Source organism: Hemiscyllium ocellatum, chromosome 17 (genome assembly GCF_020745735.1).
Source record: "Hemiscyllium ocellatum isolate sHemOce1 chromosome 17, sHemOce1.pat.X.cur, whole genome shotgun sequence".
Taxonomy (NCBI): Eukaryota; Metazoa; Chordata; class Chondrichthyes; order Orectolobiformes; family Hemiscylliidae; genus Hemiscyllium; species Hemiscyllium ocellatum.
In genome coordinates, this window is record NC_083417.1 from 55,864,562 (window position 1) to 55,880,588 (window position 16,027).

The following is a 16,027-nucleotide window of genomic DNA, read 5'->3' on the forward strand; positions in this document are numbered from 1 at the left end:
ACACCCTAACACAGGGATCCCTGGACCCTCCCCAGGACCCAAGCCTGAGCTGCAAGAGCTTTCAAACATTTTTGTACTCCTAAGCATTCCCCGAGGATTGCCTCCGTCGAGAAAAGACAGAGCGTTTTAGTCAATGCTTGCTTCCAGGAAAACTCTTCTCAAAACATTAACTGTCGTACGAGAGTCCAGGGAACAGATAATACCCCTACAGAAGCAGAATATCCCCACAAAAACAGGTGTCACATACCAACAGTGAGATAGTGTTGCTGTGTCAATTGCCACCATTAAACACTTCACTGTGTAAAACACTAACTTCAAATGAATTAAACCGAGAAAGTGAGACCAAATGCAATTTGAAGTGGATTCTCAGGGGAGCCATACTCCAGCACAAATCTGTTTCCACATGTACTTTAACAGTGAGCTTTTACAAAACCTCATTCAAGTAGGTGTTCATTCAGCATGCTTATCAGAAGCACACACCTACACATTCAACAATTCAACTGCATCCCCTGAACTACTTCGAAAACTTTATATATCTTAATAGAAGTCTCTTCAAATGTTAAGAAAACAGTTGATTAAACATGAGTGTCTAATTCATTGAACAATTCTGCATTCCCATGTTTGATATTCTCTAGAGAGAGAGATAGATAGAGATAGCTGTGATTCAAATATTGCTACCATGTGTTATAAAAACCAGGGTGGGAAAATTGCTCTGAACAATAGCTGCCAGATTTGATGTAAATGATTCCTTACAAAATATTACTGAAAAGTTTTTTCTGCCTCCTTATTTGGTTTAATATGTTTGAAGTCGCTAAATTCCACTTTTCTGTGCCATTTACATTGTTATGCCACAGTGTAAAGCTAAAGGCTCAGAGACCTTTGTTATTTGTCTGTAGTTCCAGGTTGTAACGTCACACCTATGCTCGCATTTCACATATCCGGCATATACATCACCTACTCTGGTTTGCCGCCGGCAATATCACAAATTCCAAGAAGCTGACAAACAAGAAAAGTCTATCTTTGTGGCTTTTGTTTTTAAAGTAGGTGACTCAGGTACAGTTTTTAACCCTTCATCATTTGGCATGCATCTTAATAGGTCTTTACAGGCTTCTTTTTCACTTCCAAGACTTTCTGGTTACACTATTGACAATACAGGCAATACACAATTGGCACAATAATTAACAAATAACATCAATCTATGAGTTGAACCTTCAAATTCCTTTCTAAGTCAAAATGAAGCAAGACTGAAATTTGTACAGAGTTAAAAAGGCATTTAGCACGCTTGCCTTCATTGCTCACACCTTTGAGTATAGGAAGGGTCACTCGATCCAAAACATTAACTCTGATTTCTCTCCATAGATGCTGCGAGACTTGCAGAGCTTTTCCAGCAATTTCTGTTTTTATCTTTTGGTAGAGGAGTTGGGGTTGAGTAGAGAAGGCATGTTGAGGTTGTACAGGACACTGGTTAGGGATCTTCTGGAGTACTATGTGCTGTTCTGGTTGCCCTGCTACAGGAAGGATATTATTAAGTTGGAGAGGGTGCAGAAAAGATTTACTAGGATGTTGGCAGGAATGGAGGGTTTGAAATATAAAAATAGACTGGGAAGGCCGGGACTTTTTTTGCTGGAGCTTAAGATGTTGAGGGGTGACCTTATCAAGGTTTATGAAATCACGAGGGGCATTGTCAAGGATCTTTTCGTAGGGTGGGGGAGTTCAAAGCTAGGGGGTATATTTTTAGGGCGAGAGGAGAAAAATTGAAAAAGGACATGAGGGGAAACTTTTTTCGACGGAGTATGTTTCGTGTGTGGAATTAATTGTCAGAGAAAGTAGTGGATGCGGGTACAATTACAATGTTTAAAAGACATTTGGGTGAGTTCATGAACAAGAAAGGTTTGGAGGGATATGGTCCAAGTGCAGACAAGTAGGACTTATTTGAGAACATGGTTGGCGTGGCCTAGTTGGACTGAAGGGTTTGTTTCTGTGGTGTATGACGATAACTGTCAGCTGTGAAATACTATTGGGTGTTTGAATCTTTGTAACAAGGTGGTAGGTGAATTACCACAGCTTTAACACTTATTAAACCATAATTAATGATATGCCAAATTACATTTACTTCCAACCACATTGCACAACCACATACGAATTAACCACTGGTAGCAGCAATCTCAGAGATCTACAGCAGCAGCATGGCTCTGCCCTAAATCTAACACAGCTTTGATGGTTTGTTGCCATTGTATCCAATGAAAATGTGGTGCTGCAGGTTGTTACAAAATATACTGGGTGATAACAGATTATTCAAAGCCAAATTCACTTTTTTGATGCGAGAGACAATAGACAAAGCTTTCAACATTTAAGCGTTAACTTTAGCAAGAATGTGACTGACGCAATACAGATTAAAACAGGTGCAGTCAGTGGAATGTGACAATTTCCCCTGATCTCAGAGCTGACCTGCAGTTATGCACTACACCTGACATTTTTGCAACTAGTGACTTGATCGGTTCATGACCACAGTGTTGATTTATTACTGTTTATTTTTGTCAGAAACCTCATTTGCTCTCTTTTCTCCTGCCTTCTCTCCTTTTCGAAATCTGCGTTGCAGTTTCACAAGTGTTGGGTTTCAGTTCCAGAAAGAAGCCATGTGGTCAATCATTATATGTCCTGCCCTCCATCCAACGTTCACATATGTTTTCCAGCCAAGGTAGAGGAGAAATTGATAGTGAGTGAGGACCTCACCTTTCACAATATAATCTTTTAAACCACGCTTTTCAATCTCCGACAACAATCAGCGAAGTCAGCACTGACCAGGGATCTCCCTGGTTGTAAAATTAAATCACTCAGTAAAATCATTAAGGGAGCTGTTTCTACATTTCCCGCCCCACCACACCCCCCACCCCCATCCATGTTAAAAATACATACGTTAAAGATGATCTATTTAGTGACCTGCAAAATTATCAGGGGTGTGGGAAGGGAAATGGAAAAGACCAGCAAATAGGTTCACATTTTCTAAGTAAAATAATAATTTGTAAGCAGAGTGGGAGAGTAGGTCTGGGTGGGATACTGTTTGGAGGGTTAATGCAGACCCAATGGGCCTCTTTCTGCATTGCCAGGTTTCTACAATTCTAAGTCTTGGATTTGCCTTTCCCTAGCTCAAGACTCTGTTACCATGTCTTAGGTTTGTAATCTGATTTGAAATACATTTTAATGGGTTTTGCTTTTTTATCAGTTCATTCAATTATTTTCATAAAATTGCTGCGAGACAGCAAAGCTCAGGGTTTGCGACTTTTCCTTCTGCGTTAGACCTCTGACTGTCTGGCTGGATGTTCTTTGTACTGCATCCAGTAATTCAACATTTCCCTTGCAGGTTAGAGGTCTGAACCAGAAACAGAATTGAAAGTTGGATGGGACTAGAGAGACCAGTTTCATGAATGCCTCATTGTCGTTCACATAGTTACACAGAATTCACAAACACAAAAATGGGTTATTCAGCCCAACTGGTAATTATATTTAATCCACCTATTTAGATATGCTATGACATATCTCAGGGGTAGATGGGACTTAAACCCTGATCTTCTGATCCAGAGGTGGAGACATTACCATTGTGTTACAACGACTAAGCCCAGTTACTGTGTAATGTTTACGCTCTACACAACACACCCTGGTTTAATTATATTGCTCCTTCCACTTTTGCCCACATTTCCTTCTATTCTGTGTTCATAGAATCCCTATAGTGTGAACACAGGCCCTTCCACCCAAGTCCACACCAACATTCCGAAGAGTAACCCACTCAGACCCATTCCCCCTACCCTATATTTACCCCTGACTAATGCATCTAACCTACACATCCCTGAACACCATGAGCAATTTAGCAAGGCCAATTCACCTAACCAGCTCATCTTTGGGAGGAAGCCGGAGCACCCAGAGGAAACCCAGACAGTCACCTGAGGCTGGAATTGAATCCAGGTCCCTGGCGCTGAGGCAGCACTGAGCCACCATGCTGCCATGCCACCCTCTCATATTCGCTCATGTCTCCATCAAGTGTGTAAGTGCACTCCTTCAACCGTTCCACATTCTTACTCATTTCTATGTAAAGAAATTTCACCTAAATTCCTCATCGAATTTCTTAGTCTCCATCATATATTCAGCAAAATTCCTTAAGTACCTTCCAAACCCATGGCTACTACCACCTAAAAAAAGGACAAAAGCAACAAATATACGGGAACACCACCACCTGCAAGTTCCCCTCTGAGCCTCTCACCATCCTGTATTGATGTTCCTTCAGTGTCATTGGGTCAAAATCCTGGAATTCCCTCCCTATGGCATGGTGGGGCTACCTTTCGTACATGGTGGCAGCTCCACACCACCTTCTCAATGGCAACTAGGGACAGGCAATAAATGTTGCTCGGCCTGTGAATGAAATTTTTCAAAACATTCTCATTCTGACTTCACCCAACAAAATTTGCTTTGTTGATAGTTGCTTCACAATGTTGTAATATGTTGACCATCAGATCTACTCTCTCCTTGACAACATTCATAGGAATTACTCATTTTGTTTCCTATCTGCAATACTTCACACTTCACTTGACTGATTCGAATCTATCATTTTTCAGTCACACAGAGATCATGGCCAACTTTTAGTTTGAACTTTCTAAGCTGTTTCCCAAGAGTTCATTTCTCCTTCTATTTTTGTTCCATTTCTGCAACTGGAATGCAGTCACTGTTATTGGTGTATAAAAGGAAAATAAATACTTCTGCTAATATCTCACTTTTCACAAATTTAGGCCATTCAAAATGCTTTTCAGTCATTTTGTTTTGAAGTGTAATCACTTAATTACGTAAAATTAGCAGCAGCCAATTTGCACAGAGCAAGGTCTCAAAGCAATATGACAATATTGGGGTGGCATGGTTGCTCAGTGTCTGCATGGGTTTCCTCCAGAAGTCTGGCTTCCTCCCACACTCCAAAGATGTGCAGATTAGGTAAATTGGCCACGCTAAATTGCCCCATAGTGTTTAGGGATGTGTAGGTTAGGAGCATTAGTCAGGGGTAAATATAGGATAGTAGGAGAATGGGTCTGGGTGGACTACTCTTTGGAGGGTCAGTGTGGATGTAAGGGCTTGTTTCCTGTAGGGTTTCTATGACAAAGCACAGTCAGTCTCAATTTTTGCTGCTGTTTAATGGATAAATGGCAGGACACTAAGGAGATCTTCCTAGCTCTTTCCTAAATAGTGTCATGGGCTCTTTTATGCTCACATGAGAGACCAGAGATACCTTTGATCTAATATCTAACCTCACAGTACCTCTCACAGCGTAATATCCCAGCAATTTATATATTGTGCTCAAGTATCTGAAAATGGGAAGTTGAACATACAATTTCTGACTCATTAGCTCTGTGGCAGCACTCTTGTCCTTGCTGATATCCAATTAGAACAATTGCAATCCTCTAATGTTGTTCCAAGTTCACAAAAAGAAACTTGGCAAACAGCCTGTAACATACTTTTCAAATTGAGGATAGGTAGGAGCGCCAATCTTATCCATTTTGCGATCAATCAGGTAGAAACAGGGAAACAAATGGTCTTGAACTTTTATATTTCAGTCATCGAAACAAGGTACTCCTCAATGTTTTCATTGCAATACCTAGTCAAGCTTTACCAAATTGAATTGCTTATGATAAAAAAAATCAACAAACATCTGTCTTCCAACATGAACTTCTGTTATCCAAAAGTTGTCATCATCATCGGCAGTTCCTTGTAGACAAGGATGGCTCTTCTCCACTCTCAGGCAGAGTCTGTCAGTGGCTGTATAGACCGATATGATTACCGCAGATCCAAAGTATCGCTGGTATGGAAGCATTGTCTTCTCAGAAAGGCTAAGCAGACTAGGGCTCCACTCACTGGAGTTTAGAAAAATGAGAAGCGATCTCAATGAAACATCTTGCATTCTAAAGATCAAGAAGATATCTCCCCCACCACGGGAGAGTCTTAGGCCAGAAGGCAGTCTTGGAATAAAGGAGTACCAAGTTAAGATTGAGATGATCCAGAATTACCTCTCTCAGAAGGTTGAGAGTCTTTGAAACTCCTTGCCACAGAGAGATGTGGAAATAAGCCCTTGTGCATATTTAAGGCTGAGATAGATAGAATTTTGATCATTGGTGGGGGACGGGGGGGCTAAAGGTTATGGGGAAAAGGGCAGAAAAGTAGATGTGAACAATGTTGGAACAGCCATGATCCTATTGAATGATGGAGCCATTCGAGGTGCTGAATGTCTTACTCCAGTTCCTATTTCTTAAGGTCTTCGTATGACAGTCAGTCATTCTCAGAATATAGACAGAAATATACTATTAAATCACCGTCAGGAGGAAGTTACAATGCATTGCACCCCGCCCCAGCCCACAGTTGCAGCATTAATTTTTATTTCCCTTTTATTTTGTTTGACCACCTCTAACAGTTGGAGAAAACAAATCCTCAAAAGGTGAGCGCCGTAAAATATACATGGTGGGACTCTTCGGTACTTTCCTGGCATGCTTCATTTTTAATTATTTAAAGATAGTTGTAAAATGAATGGTTCTTCTTTTCTTTTCTCAGTTCCTCTCAATGTTAATCTATACCACCTAACTCAGTTACATGAGTTGCAACAGAGACCATCAGTGTGAGGCCTTGCTCAGAATGGCAAGGTACAATTGGGGAATAGGTCACACTATCCACTAAGCGCTGTGTACCCTTCCCTCAATCACAAAATGGAGATTCTTTTTTTCTTTTTACAAAGGGGAAGGGACAAGCCATCTGAAAAAGTTCCACAGAGGCCAATGTCCCAGCACCAGGTTACCTTTTATTAATACATGGTAAGTCCTTGACACTGATCCAGCTCCCTTAGAGCCAACTCTCAGAGTGAGCAAAACCTCTGAAAGATGGAGATTAAATGTCAGTACAGTCACTATTTTATCTGCGAAGTACATCATCAAATAAAACATTGATATCACACTCTCTTAACCTGAAAAGGGCTCAGTTATTCAATGATAGAGGCAGCATGAGGAAGAGAGCTTTGTGTCTGATGGAAATGAAATGTCACCATCTGCTTTGGTGAGGTTTGAACCATGTCCCCAGAACAGCAGCCTGGGTCCTGGATTACTATTCCAGTGATATGAAAATATGTGTCAAAGAGTGTGGTGCTGGAAAAGCACAGCCGGTCAGGCAGCATCTCAAGACCAGGAGAATTGACGTTTCGGGCATAAGCTCTTCATCAGGAATGAGGCTTGTGGGCCAAGGGGGCTGAGAGATAAATGGGAGGGGGCTGGGGCTGGTTGGGGGGGGGGGGGGGCAGGCGTGAAGGTAACTGGGAATGTAATGGGTGGATGAAAATATGTCACCATCTCCCCGGCATTGAGGTTACAACATTCCTGAAATGACACCGGCGGGTCGAGAGGTTCATATGTTCCATGTACCCCTTTCATTTATCAAACTATTTGGAAAAGGCTACTTCAACAGGAAGTAAACAAAATGGCTGACATCAAGCTAAGCAATAGGCACGGTAGAAGTGACCATGTGGCCACCTTGAGTACTTGTCGTTTATTCGTTGATGTTCAAACAAGTGATTTCTATCACAGCCCAGTGTGGTGGTCTCTCAGCCCAGTATGGCCTCGGTGCAGGCTTCCAGTCTCAGGTGATTCCTCGAAGTGCGGTCCCACCACGGCTAAGCACACAAGAAAGTGTTTGAACTTTCAGCTTTATTCCTTTATTTTCTACCTAAAACTAAGAATGTCTGCAATGTGTAACTTTTAACTTCATCCTTTCTTTCTACCCTGTTCTTAAGATTCTGTACCTAGGTACTTGGATGTAAGATGGCACCTTGCATGGCAACATTACACACTTTTCACTGTACTCCTGCACTTTTGTACTTGAGTACACGTGACAATAAAATCAAAATAAAATAGCCATTGAGTATAAAGTGTATCAACAAGTGCTTAGAGTTGGGGGTGGGACGGGGTGCAGTCTATGTCAGGTGACTAGCTTCATCAGTGGAAAGATGGACCAGTGAAGATAGAAGATGACTGGGAGAAAAGAGTTGGAATATTGAGTGCAATTCTGGTCTCCTTCCTATCGGAAAAATGTTGTGAAACTTGAAAGGGTTCAGAAAAGATTTACAAGGATGTTGCCAGGGTTGGAGGATCTGAGCTACAGGGAGAGGCTGAACAGGGTGGGGCTGTTTTCCCTGGAGCATCGGAGGCTGAGGGGTGACCTTATAGAGGTTTACAAAATTATGAGGGACATGGATAGGATAAAGGATTCGGAGAGTCCAGAACTAGAGGGCATAGGTTTAGGGTGAGAGGGAAAGATATAAAAGAGACCTAAGGGGCAACGTTTTCACGCAGAGGGTGGTATGTGTATGGAATGAGCTGCCAGAGGATGTGGTGGAGGCTGGTACAATTGCAACATTGAAGAGGTACTTGGATGGGTATATGAATAGGAAGGGTTTGGGGGGATATGGGCTGGGTGCCGGCAGGTGGGACTAGATTGGGTTGGGATATCTGGTCAGCATGGACGGGTTGGACCGAAGGGTCTGGTTCCATGTACATCTCTATGACTTAATCCCAGCAGCAACCACTTGCATTATTTCATAGATCTCTTCAGAAATAGCAAAACCAAATGAGTAACAGTCAGAACTTCCAGACACCACATCAGCAAGAAGACAGCTATGTACTCCCCTATGTACTGAAGTGACTGACATTCTCCCAAGCATTTACGATCTCAGTACTGGTCAGGAATTAAAAATGAGAGTTTTCTGGACTGGATATATCAGTACACACGTAGAGCCAACAGAATACTGTGAAGAACTCGAAGCAAAAAATCAACATATTGCGAAAATGTTGTGCGCAGTGTTGGGCCCCATATCTCAGGAAGGATATATTGGCCCTGGAGCATGTCCAGAGGAGATTCACGAGAATGGTCCCAGGAATTAAAGGCTTAACATATGAGGAACACTTGAGGACTCTGAGTCTATACTCGATGGAGTTTAGAAGGATGGTGTGGGGTGGGGGGGAGGGGGGGTGGGAACCTAACTGAAACATACAGAATACTGAATGGTCTGGACGGAGTGGATGTTGAGAAGGTGTTTTCATTGATAGGAGAGACTAGGACCCAAGGGCACAGTCTTAGAGTCAAGGGAAGACCTTTTAGAATGTAGATAAGGAGAAATTTTTTCAACCAGCAAGTGTTGAATCTATAGAATGCGCTGCCACAGAAGGCTGCCACTTGGAGGCCAAGTGACTGAATATATTTAAGACAGAGATAGATAGGTTAGATAGGTTCTTGACTGTCAAGGGGATCAAGGGTTATGGGGAAAAGGTGGGAGAATGGGGATGAGAAACTTATCAGCCATAATTGAATGGCCTGACTTCTGCTCCTATGTCTAATGGTCTTAAAGGATTACTTAGCTGTCAGTGCAAACAAAGAGACTGGAATTATATAGCATAAACTATGGAGATATATATAACAAATATAACATCAATTTAATGATGGACCTATCTAGTGCATAGATTTATATATAATTTTGAGGAAAACATTGTCAAAACACTTCATTTCAGATACCTGTTTGCAAAGTTTGGATTTGGGCTAGCAAGTGATGTTTGCATGACAAACTGCCAGTCAATAATTATCATCCCTCCTTAACATTCAACATCCTGAGGGTTATCATTGACCTGAACCCGACTGGGGTCAGCTGTAAAAAGATTAAAGGCTCTAATAGCAAGATTGGAGGTTCGCTGTCAGCTGTGAGTAATATACCACCTGATCCCCACGAATCTTGTCCAGCATTAGGGGGCCTAAGCCAAGGGTGTGATAGCTCCAACTACAATCAAGAAGCCTGATGCCATCTAGGACCAAGCAGCCCACCCCATCTACAACCTTCAGCATTCTTTCCCTCCACCATCGACATATTGTGGCAACAGTTTGGCAACACTCAAAATACACAGGGGAAGTTTGGAAAATTCACCCCCTAAAACGCCCAGGAAAATTTAATTACAGGCACAGCCAGTGAAAGATCACCTAACCTCCCCCAAAAGAATGGGCAGAATCTGTGCGGGGTTACTTCTGCAGTAAGAAGCTGCTTCTCTCTCCAGTTTGCAGCTGATGCTGACAGTGAATGTGTCAGAGCAGCTGCCTGTGATCGGAAGAGCAGCAAGAAGCAGTTTGTCAGTCATGGGCCAGGCGGCTGGGCCAGAGGATGAGGCGCTACTGAGGACACACCTGGGTAAAGATGGTAAGGCCACAAAGGGGAGAGAGGGGCTGCAAGTTGGAAATAAGGGTTGCAAAGGGGGAAATAAGGGCTGCAGAAGTGGCAGAGAAGCTGAAAAGGATATGAGAGGTTTATATTGGACTGGACCAAACCCCCTCAAAATATATTACGATGATAACTCAGACCCTAACTTTTTCTGACTTGAAAGATGTTGTGTTCCAGATGCAATTCTGTTGGTCAAACTACTTGACTTTAAGCAAAACAAACTTTATTTTTACACAGCAGTTAAAATACAGACTTTTTTTAAAAATCGGCTTAATTGTAATTCTGTGGAAATGTTTAACAAGATAATATATACAGTATGAACCACTGTGAATTAATTGTTCCAATATAGTAACATCCCATAAGTGCATCCTTGGCAAAGGCAAATTCAGTGAAATACATTAGCTCACATGAAATTCTAGCAGCAGGAACAGAACCCTAGCTGTTAGTGTAACAGTGAGAGGAACAAGAGCTTTCACATCCAGCTTCAAGTCCCCAGTAACTGCTGCTGAAAGCTAAAACTAAAGCTCCTAGTTCTGTGGAAGCTTCAGACTGCTTCTATTGGTCTAACTTTAAAACAAAGCCAAGACCTCACAAGCTGTTTACTTTATTGGCTTTGAGCAGTCTGCTCACCACCTCTGTCTTAGTCTTTCATCATAAAAAGGTCAAAATACACCTCTTAAAGCCATTGTATTATCACAGGCTGTAAAAGGAAGATGGGGGTTAGAAAGGGGAAAGAAGGGCCGCAAAGATGAGGAGGAGATTAATTCTGACAGTTCAAAGAGTCTCACATACTAGGAATTACTTGAGGTGCCAGTGGCTGTGATAGAGATAAATATACAATCATTTAGTTGTGACCTCATAGGTTTGTGGATATAAGCTGATGATAATGCGTTTTTGGGTACAGGTGTGTGACATATTTTGAAAATTAACAACAAAAGTTATTTTTTATGTCTACAGAAATACAATTTATATTAATAAAGTTGCTTTAGTATAATAACATTGATGAATTTGCTTCACTGAAGTACTACAAAACAAAATACTGATAGTGCTGTCACGTCAGATTATCGACAGAGAGCTAGAAAGTAGCATGAGGAAGGATAGCTCCTTTGGAGCCAGGATAGGTGTGATATGTCAAATAGAAACAGAACATTTACAACCCCAAAGGAAACACAATGTTTATTAACTCTCTAGTCTCCACGGGTTATAGCAGAGCAGAAACCTGCATGCAAATTAAAACACTTGTCCTTTAGCCTCCAGCTACCAACGACCTAACAGTTGACTCTTTTCTAACATTTGAAATATAAGGGCAGGCTATTTACCTTTATTAGTGCTTATAAATGATACCAAAGAAGTTGAAGCTGTCTATTCCAAGTTGATCCACAATAATCACAGCCTGAGTTCAGCTGCACTGACCATCTCACATCAGTGCAACTTCACTACCTCATAGCAAAGTGCCAAACCATGTGACAGTTATAAATTAATCTTCAGAACAGTTTATTGGCAACAGACATATTGATGTTACATGGTAACTAATTATAGAAGGAACTAATGACAGAAAGTCACCAGTCAGAAAATTAGAAGGAAGGCAAAAGGTTATATATCAGATGTTCATCATACAGGGGAGGACACTAGGAAGTCTATCTACTCAACCATTTTATCAGTGAAGCAGCAATGGGAACGAATTATATTCTAAGGGAGTAGGTGAGGAAAGTCACTGTTGCTATTCACAAACACCTCCTTGTAAGTAAACAAAACTGTCAAAAGCCACAAAGCATTTTGCAATATTGAACATGGAATCTGAAGTAAAGAAAAGACTTCCAGTTATTGCTGAAAAATGTGTATTGTCAAAGTTTTTTCTCTTGCTTTCAAGAGGACAATTTGTAAGAGATTTTATTTAAGGGCAAAATTGTCATTTATACTGTCATGCATTATCCAACAAATGTTCTCTCACTGCAGAATCACATTTAATATTGGATAGTGTCATGAGTTTCCTAAGCATGGACTAGTTGGGTTATGGTCTGTAACATGCTTGTTCAGAACAGCCAAAAGGTATATTCCATGCAATTGAAAGTTGGCCTTATTGACAACCTCACAAACAGACCGTCCACTGTATTTCATGTGGAAATAAGAGTATCAAAGCCATCCTGCAGGATTAGAACATCTCTCATTGCCTGTGTCTCACTATGTGAGACACAATCACTTTTGTTCCTGAAAACTCCTCAGTCTACCTCAGGTAAGATAACAAAATGTTTGAGCTTCAGGTATTTCATGTTGCTATTACACAAATAAATTCTGGGGTATAGAAATTTCAGAGCTGGTATGAAGCCAGGTTTGTAGGCCTTGCATTCAAAAGATTGTTTCAAACAGCACATTTCTTTAGCTTTTCCCAACAAGCAAGGCACTGACCATATATAACCAGTCCACATTTGCAATACAGAGTCTGACATTAGATGGCATTCTTGAATTAGACAGCATTTGCTGGATAATCCTGAGTGTGTGAAGAATTATGCTGCCAACCAAATTAGGATTGTCAGGTGGGTTTCCAGTCTAACACCCTTGCGTGTACTGGAAGCTGAATTTATTAATACACAGGGTCCTATTCTTTTGATGGAAAGAACACCTACATGCACTGGTCCCACTTCAACACGTCGTGGCATGGCTCTGAGAAATGAACCAAAGTCAACCTGTTTGGTTTAAAATTTAAACAAAACCTGGAAGAAGTTATCTGTCAATCATCATTAACTGCTGAATTCTCCATCACAATGCCTCTATCGATCAGAGTTTTCTTGCCAAGCAAACAGCACTCTCCTCTCAAAGCATAAACACTGGCTTTCCCCCTTAAATCAGTATTTTTTTTGTGAATTGCCTAGTTGAGTGCAAGATGAAATGCGTCTTATAAGATGCAGCAGAACTCAGCAAGATATCAGAAGCATTTAATTATTGTGAACTACAAACATTTTACTGACATTGGCCCAGACACTGGGAGATCTTCAAATAACGGCATGGGATCCTGTGTATCCACCTGACAGAACAGATGAATGACTGTTCCGAATGGTGACACACAATGCAACACTTCCTCAAGACTGCCCTGTTTATTTGCTCAAGTGTGGGCTTTGAACCCACAACTCTCTGACTCAGAAGCAAGAATGTTACCAATGAACAACAAACATTTAACATGGTATTTTAAAATCAGGAATACTGCTTTTGAACAACAGTCCAAATAAGCCAAGAACATGGAAGTGAGTGTACAGGAAAACAATGAATTTCCCACCACGGTCATTCTGTATCAACAATGCCTTTAGGATACTGTGGTTACAGTAGATTACAAAGTGTGCCAAGCCATCAATATGTTCGCCAGATGTCTGTTATACACAATATTCCTCTTTTGTACATCAGCACTGAGCCAGGACCTGGCAATCTAAAACTGCCATTCAAGAGTTAGAATAAAAAGTCTGTGGGTCTGGAGTTGGAAAATAAACCAGACAGGGTAAGGATGGCATGCTTCTGCCCCAAAAGGATACCACTGGAACAGCTTGGAATTGCCAACAAACCAGCTGTTTCACGATGGTTTTACTGACATCAAAGTGAATTTAAATTGTCAACTGTCAAAGAGGGCGGGGTGGGGGTTGAACTCACTGACTTGAGGCAATCTGACATTCGAGCGTCCTGTCCCTTCCTATAGCCCTAGCTGCACTTGTACAGGACCTTGACTGCTAATTATTACGAGTAAAAAATGAGGTCTGCAGATGCTGGAGATCACAGCTGCAAATGTGTTGCTGGTCAAAGCACAGCAGGCCAGGCAGCATCTCAGGAATAGAGAATTCGACGTTTCGAGCATAAACCCAATTATTACAGACAACACAAGATGTGGGTATTCCAACTAGCAGTATGGAGGGGTCATGAATTCCAGCTGCCACATTGCTCAATGCACCAACAAGAATATATTTTTAAAAGGACTTCACAATCATCAGGCAGAAAGATTCAACAAAACAATCCAATAGAGGGAGGGAGGATAATAGAAACGAAGAACAGAATTGGCTGCCAGAAGGATCCCCTTCAAACTGCTTGGGAGATGCTGGCACCTTTCGAATGATAATTGCACAATCCGGAGTGTCCAAGCCATTTCAAATGTTTAAAGGAGAGGGGAGAGGGGAGAGGGGGCAACGGTCCCTTTAATGCTTTCAAGTGTTTATGGACATTCGAGGTTTCTCCCCCCCCCATTGTTCAAAAGAAACCCAGTGTCTAACCAGAGGAAGTCAGTTACGAAATTCAAATCGGATGACATTTTTTTATTTTAGAACACAGAGGGTCTAACTGGAACTGACAGTGAAAGGTAATGAGAAAGCTGAGCTCCCTGAGCCAGGATTACCCCCCTTTTCCTATGAGTACACCTGTAGAGGAGCTTTGCAGCAACAGGGCAATAACCTCCACCCGGGATGGGGTGGGGGCGATACTGTGTTTATCGACAATTGTCTAAAAAGTCCAGGGCGAACCATGAGTCAGCCTCTTGCCCTCAGAATGAAGCTTACCTTTAGCGGGGAGTCCAGCAGCTTGTGAACTCCCGCCACTTGCTCTATTAAAGGGATGGTTTCATAGAAGTTGTAGGTCGGCGGTCTCCTGGGCTCAGGGAAGTTGGTGCAAACGAACGGGTCCGTGTCATCCAGATACTGCACTCTGCACGTTATAGTCGCCATAGTCAAACCTCTTCATTAACACTGCACATAAACCGAGTTGGTAAAGGACACAGTCCCGGCGAGTGTGTGTGTGTTAGACAGTGACCCTAATCCCAGACTGTATTCCTGAAGGAGCTATCTCAGCGAAGCAGACCTTGACGCAACCCGGAAGTAAGACTCAGTCAGTCAGCGGCTTAAAGAGGGAACGGAGGCGACTTGTCACTGACTGAGCCCATTCTCTTCACATTTCAGGACGGCGCTATTTTTAAATTTGCTCCCGCTGGTTGTCATTTACGACCGGTCGTCTGAAAATAAACAAGGCACTGAGTCCAACAAAACCTGTTGTATTCCCAGCACTGGCGTAAATAGTGAGTCATGGGCAGCAGAGCACATTCCCACAGGGAGCTAATACTTTGCGTGCAAGACCGAGTTGAAGTTTCAGTTCGTGTCCAACGAATTGGTGGGAGGTTGCAAATCTTCCACGGACACATTGAGATTGCCTGCTGGAGTGGGAATTCCTCAAGTATTTTGCCTACAACGCCTCCCCCTGAGCTAATATCACGAAGAAATCTGATCATTCACCTTTCCGGGATCTTATTGTGCACATTTTTTTCCTCCCCGCATTTAACAGGATTTTTTTTGAACATGAAGATTCAGATATTACTAAGGTACACCAAAGAAGCTGAAAAATGGAACTTCTTTCCTAACAAGTTAGTTTTAAGTTGCTGCAAGACATTGTGTTTTTTTTAAAGCATCATAACATTGAGACTATTATGAGAATGTTTGTGCTTTATTGTTTCAGACATCCTGCCGGAAATAACTATCTTCAGAAATAACCAGGCATCATTTTAATAAGATCATTGTGAAATTCATTTAAACAGTCCAGCACAATGCCCCTCATAGCAATATCGAACCTCCCGGAATATTTAGGAATTAAATTGTTCTTCAAGTGTATTGCTTTTTAAAGTAAAAGAAAACTGAAAACAGGTAACCATGGCAAAACGCCGCCCTCCGGTTCATAACACACATGACAGATTGTTCTGCTGAATATCAGAAATCCTTGAGGTGGTCTGATCATTACAGG

General features: G+C 41.8%; 1 protein-coding gene across 2 annotated transcripts in view; it reads right to left on the bottom strand.

Annotated features, from left to right (window-relative positions):
• fhod1 (formin homology 2 domain containing 1) overlaps positions 1-15,304 on the bottom strand; it is a 312,470-nt gene extending 297,166 nt beyond the window's left edge. The window contains exon 1 of one of the 2 annotated variants that reach the window (XM_060838185.1): positions 14,800-15,304. In XM_060838185.1, the coding sequence (XP_060694168.1) occupies positions 14,800-14,964 (165 nt within the window). In that variant the 5' untranslated portion in view covers positions 14,965-15,304. The remainder of the gene's footprint in view (positions 1-14,799) is intronic. The other variant, XM_060838186.1, reaches the window with a different exon arrangement.
• Between the last annotated feature and the right edge of the window lie 723 nt (positions 15,305-16,027).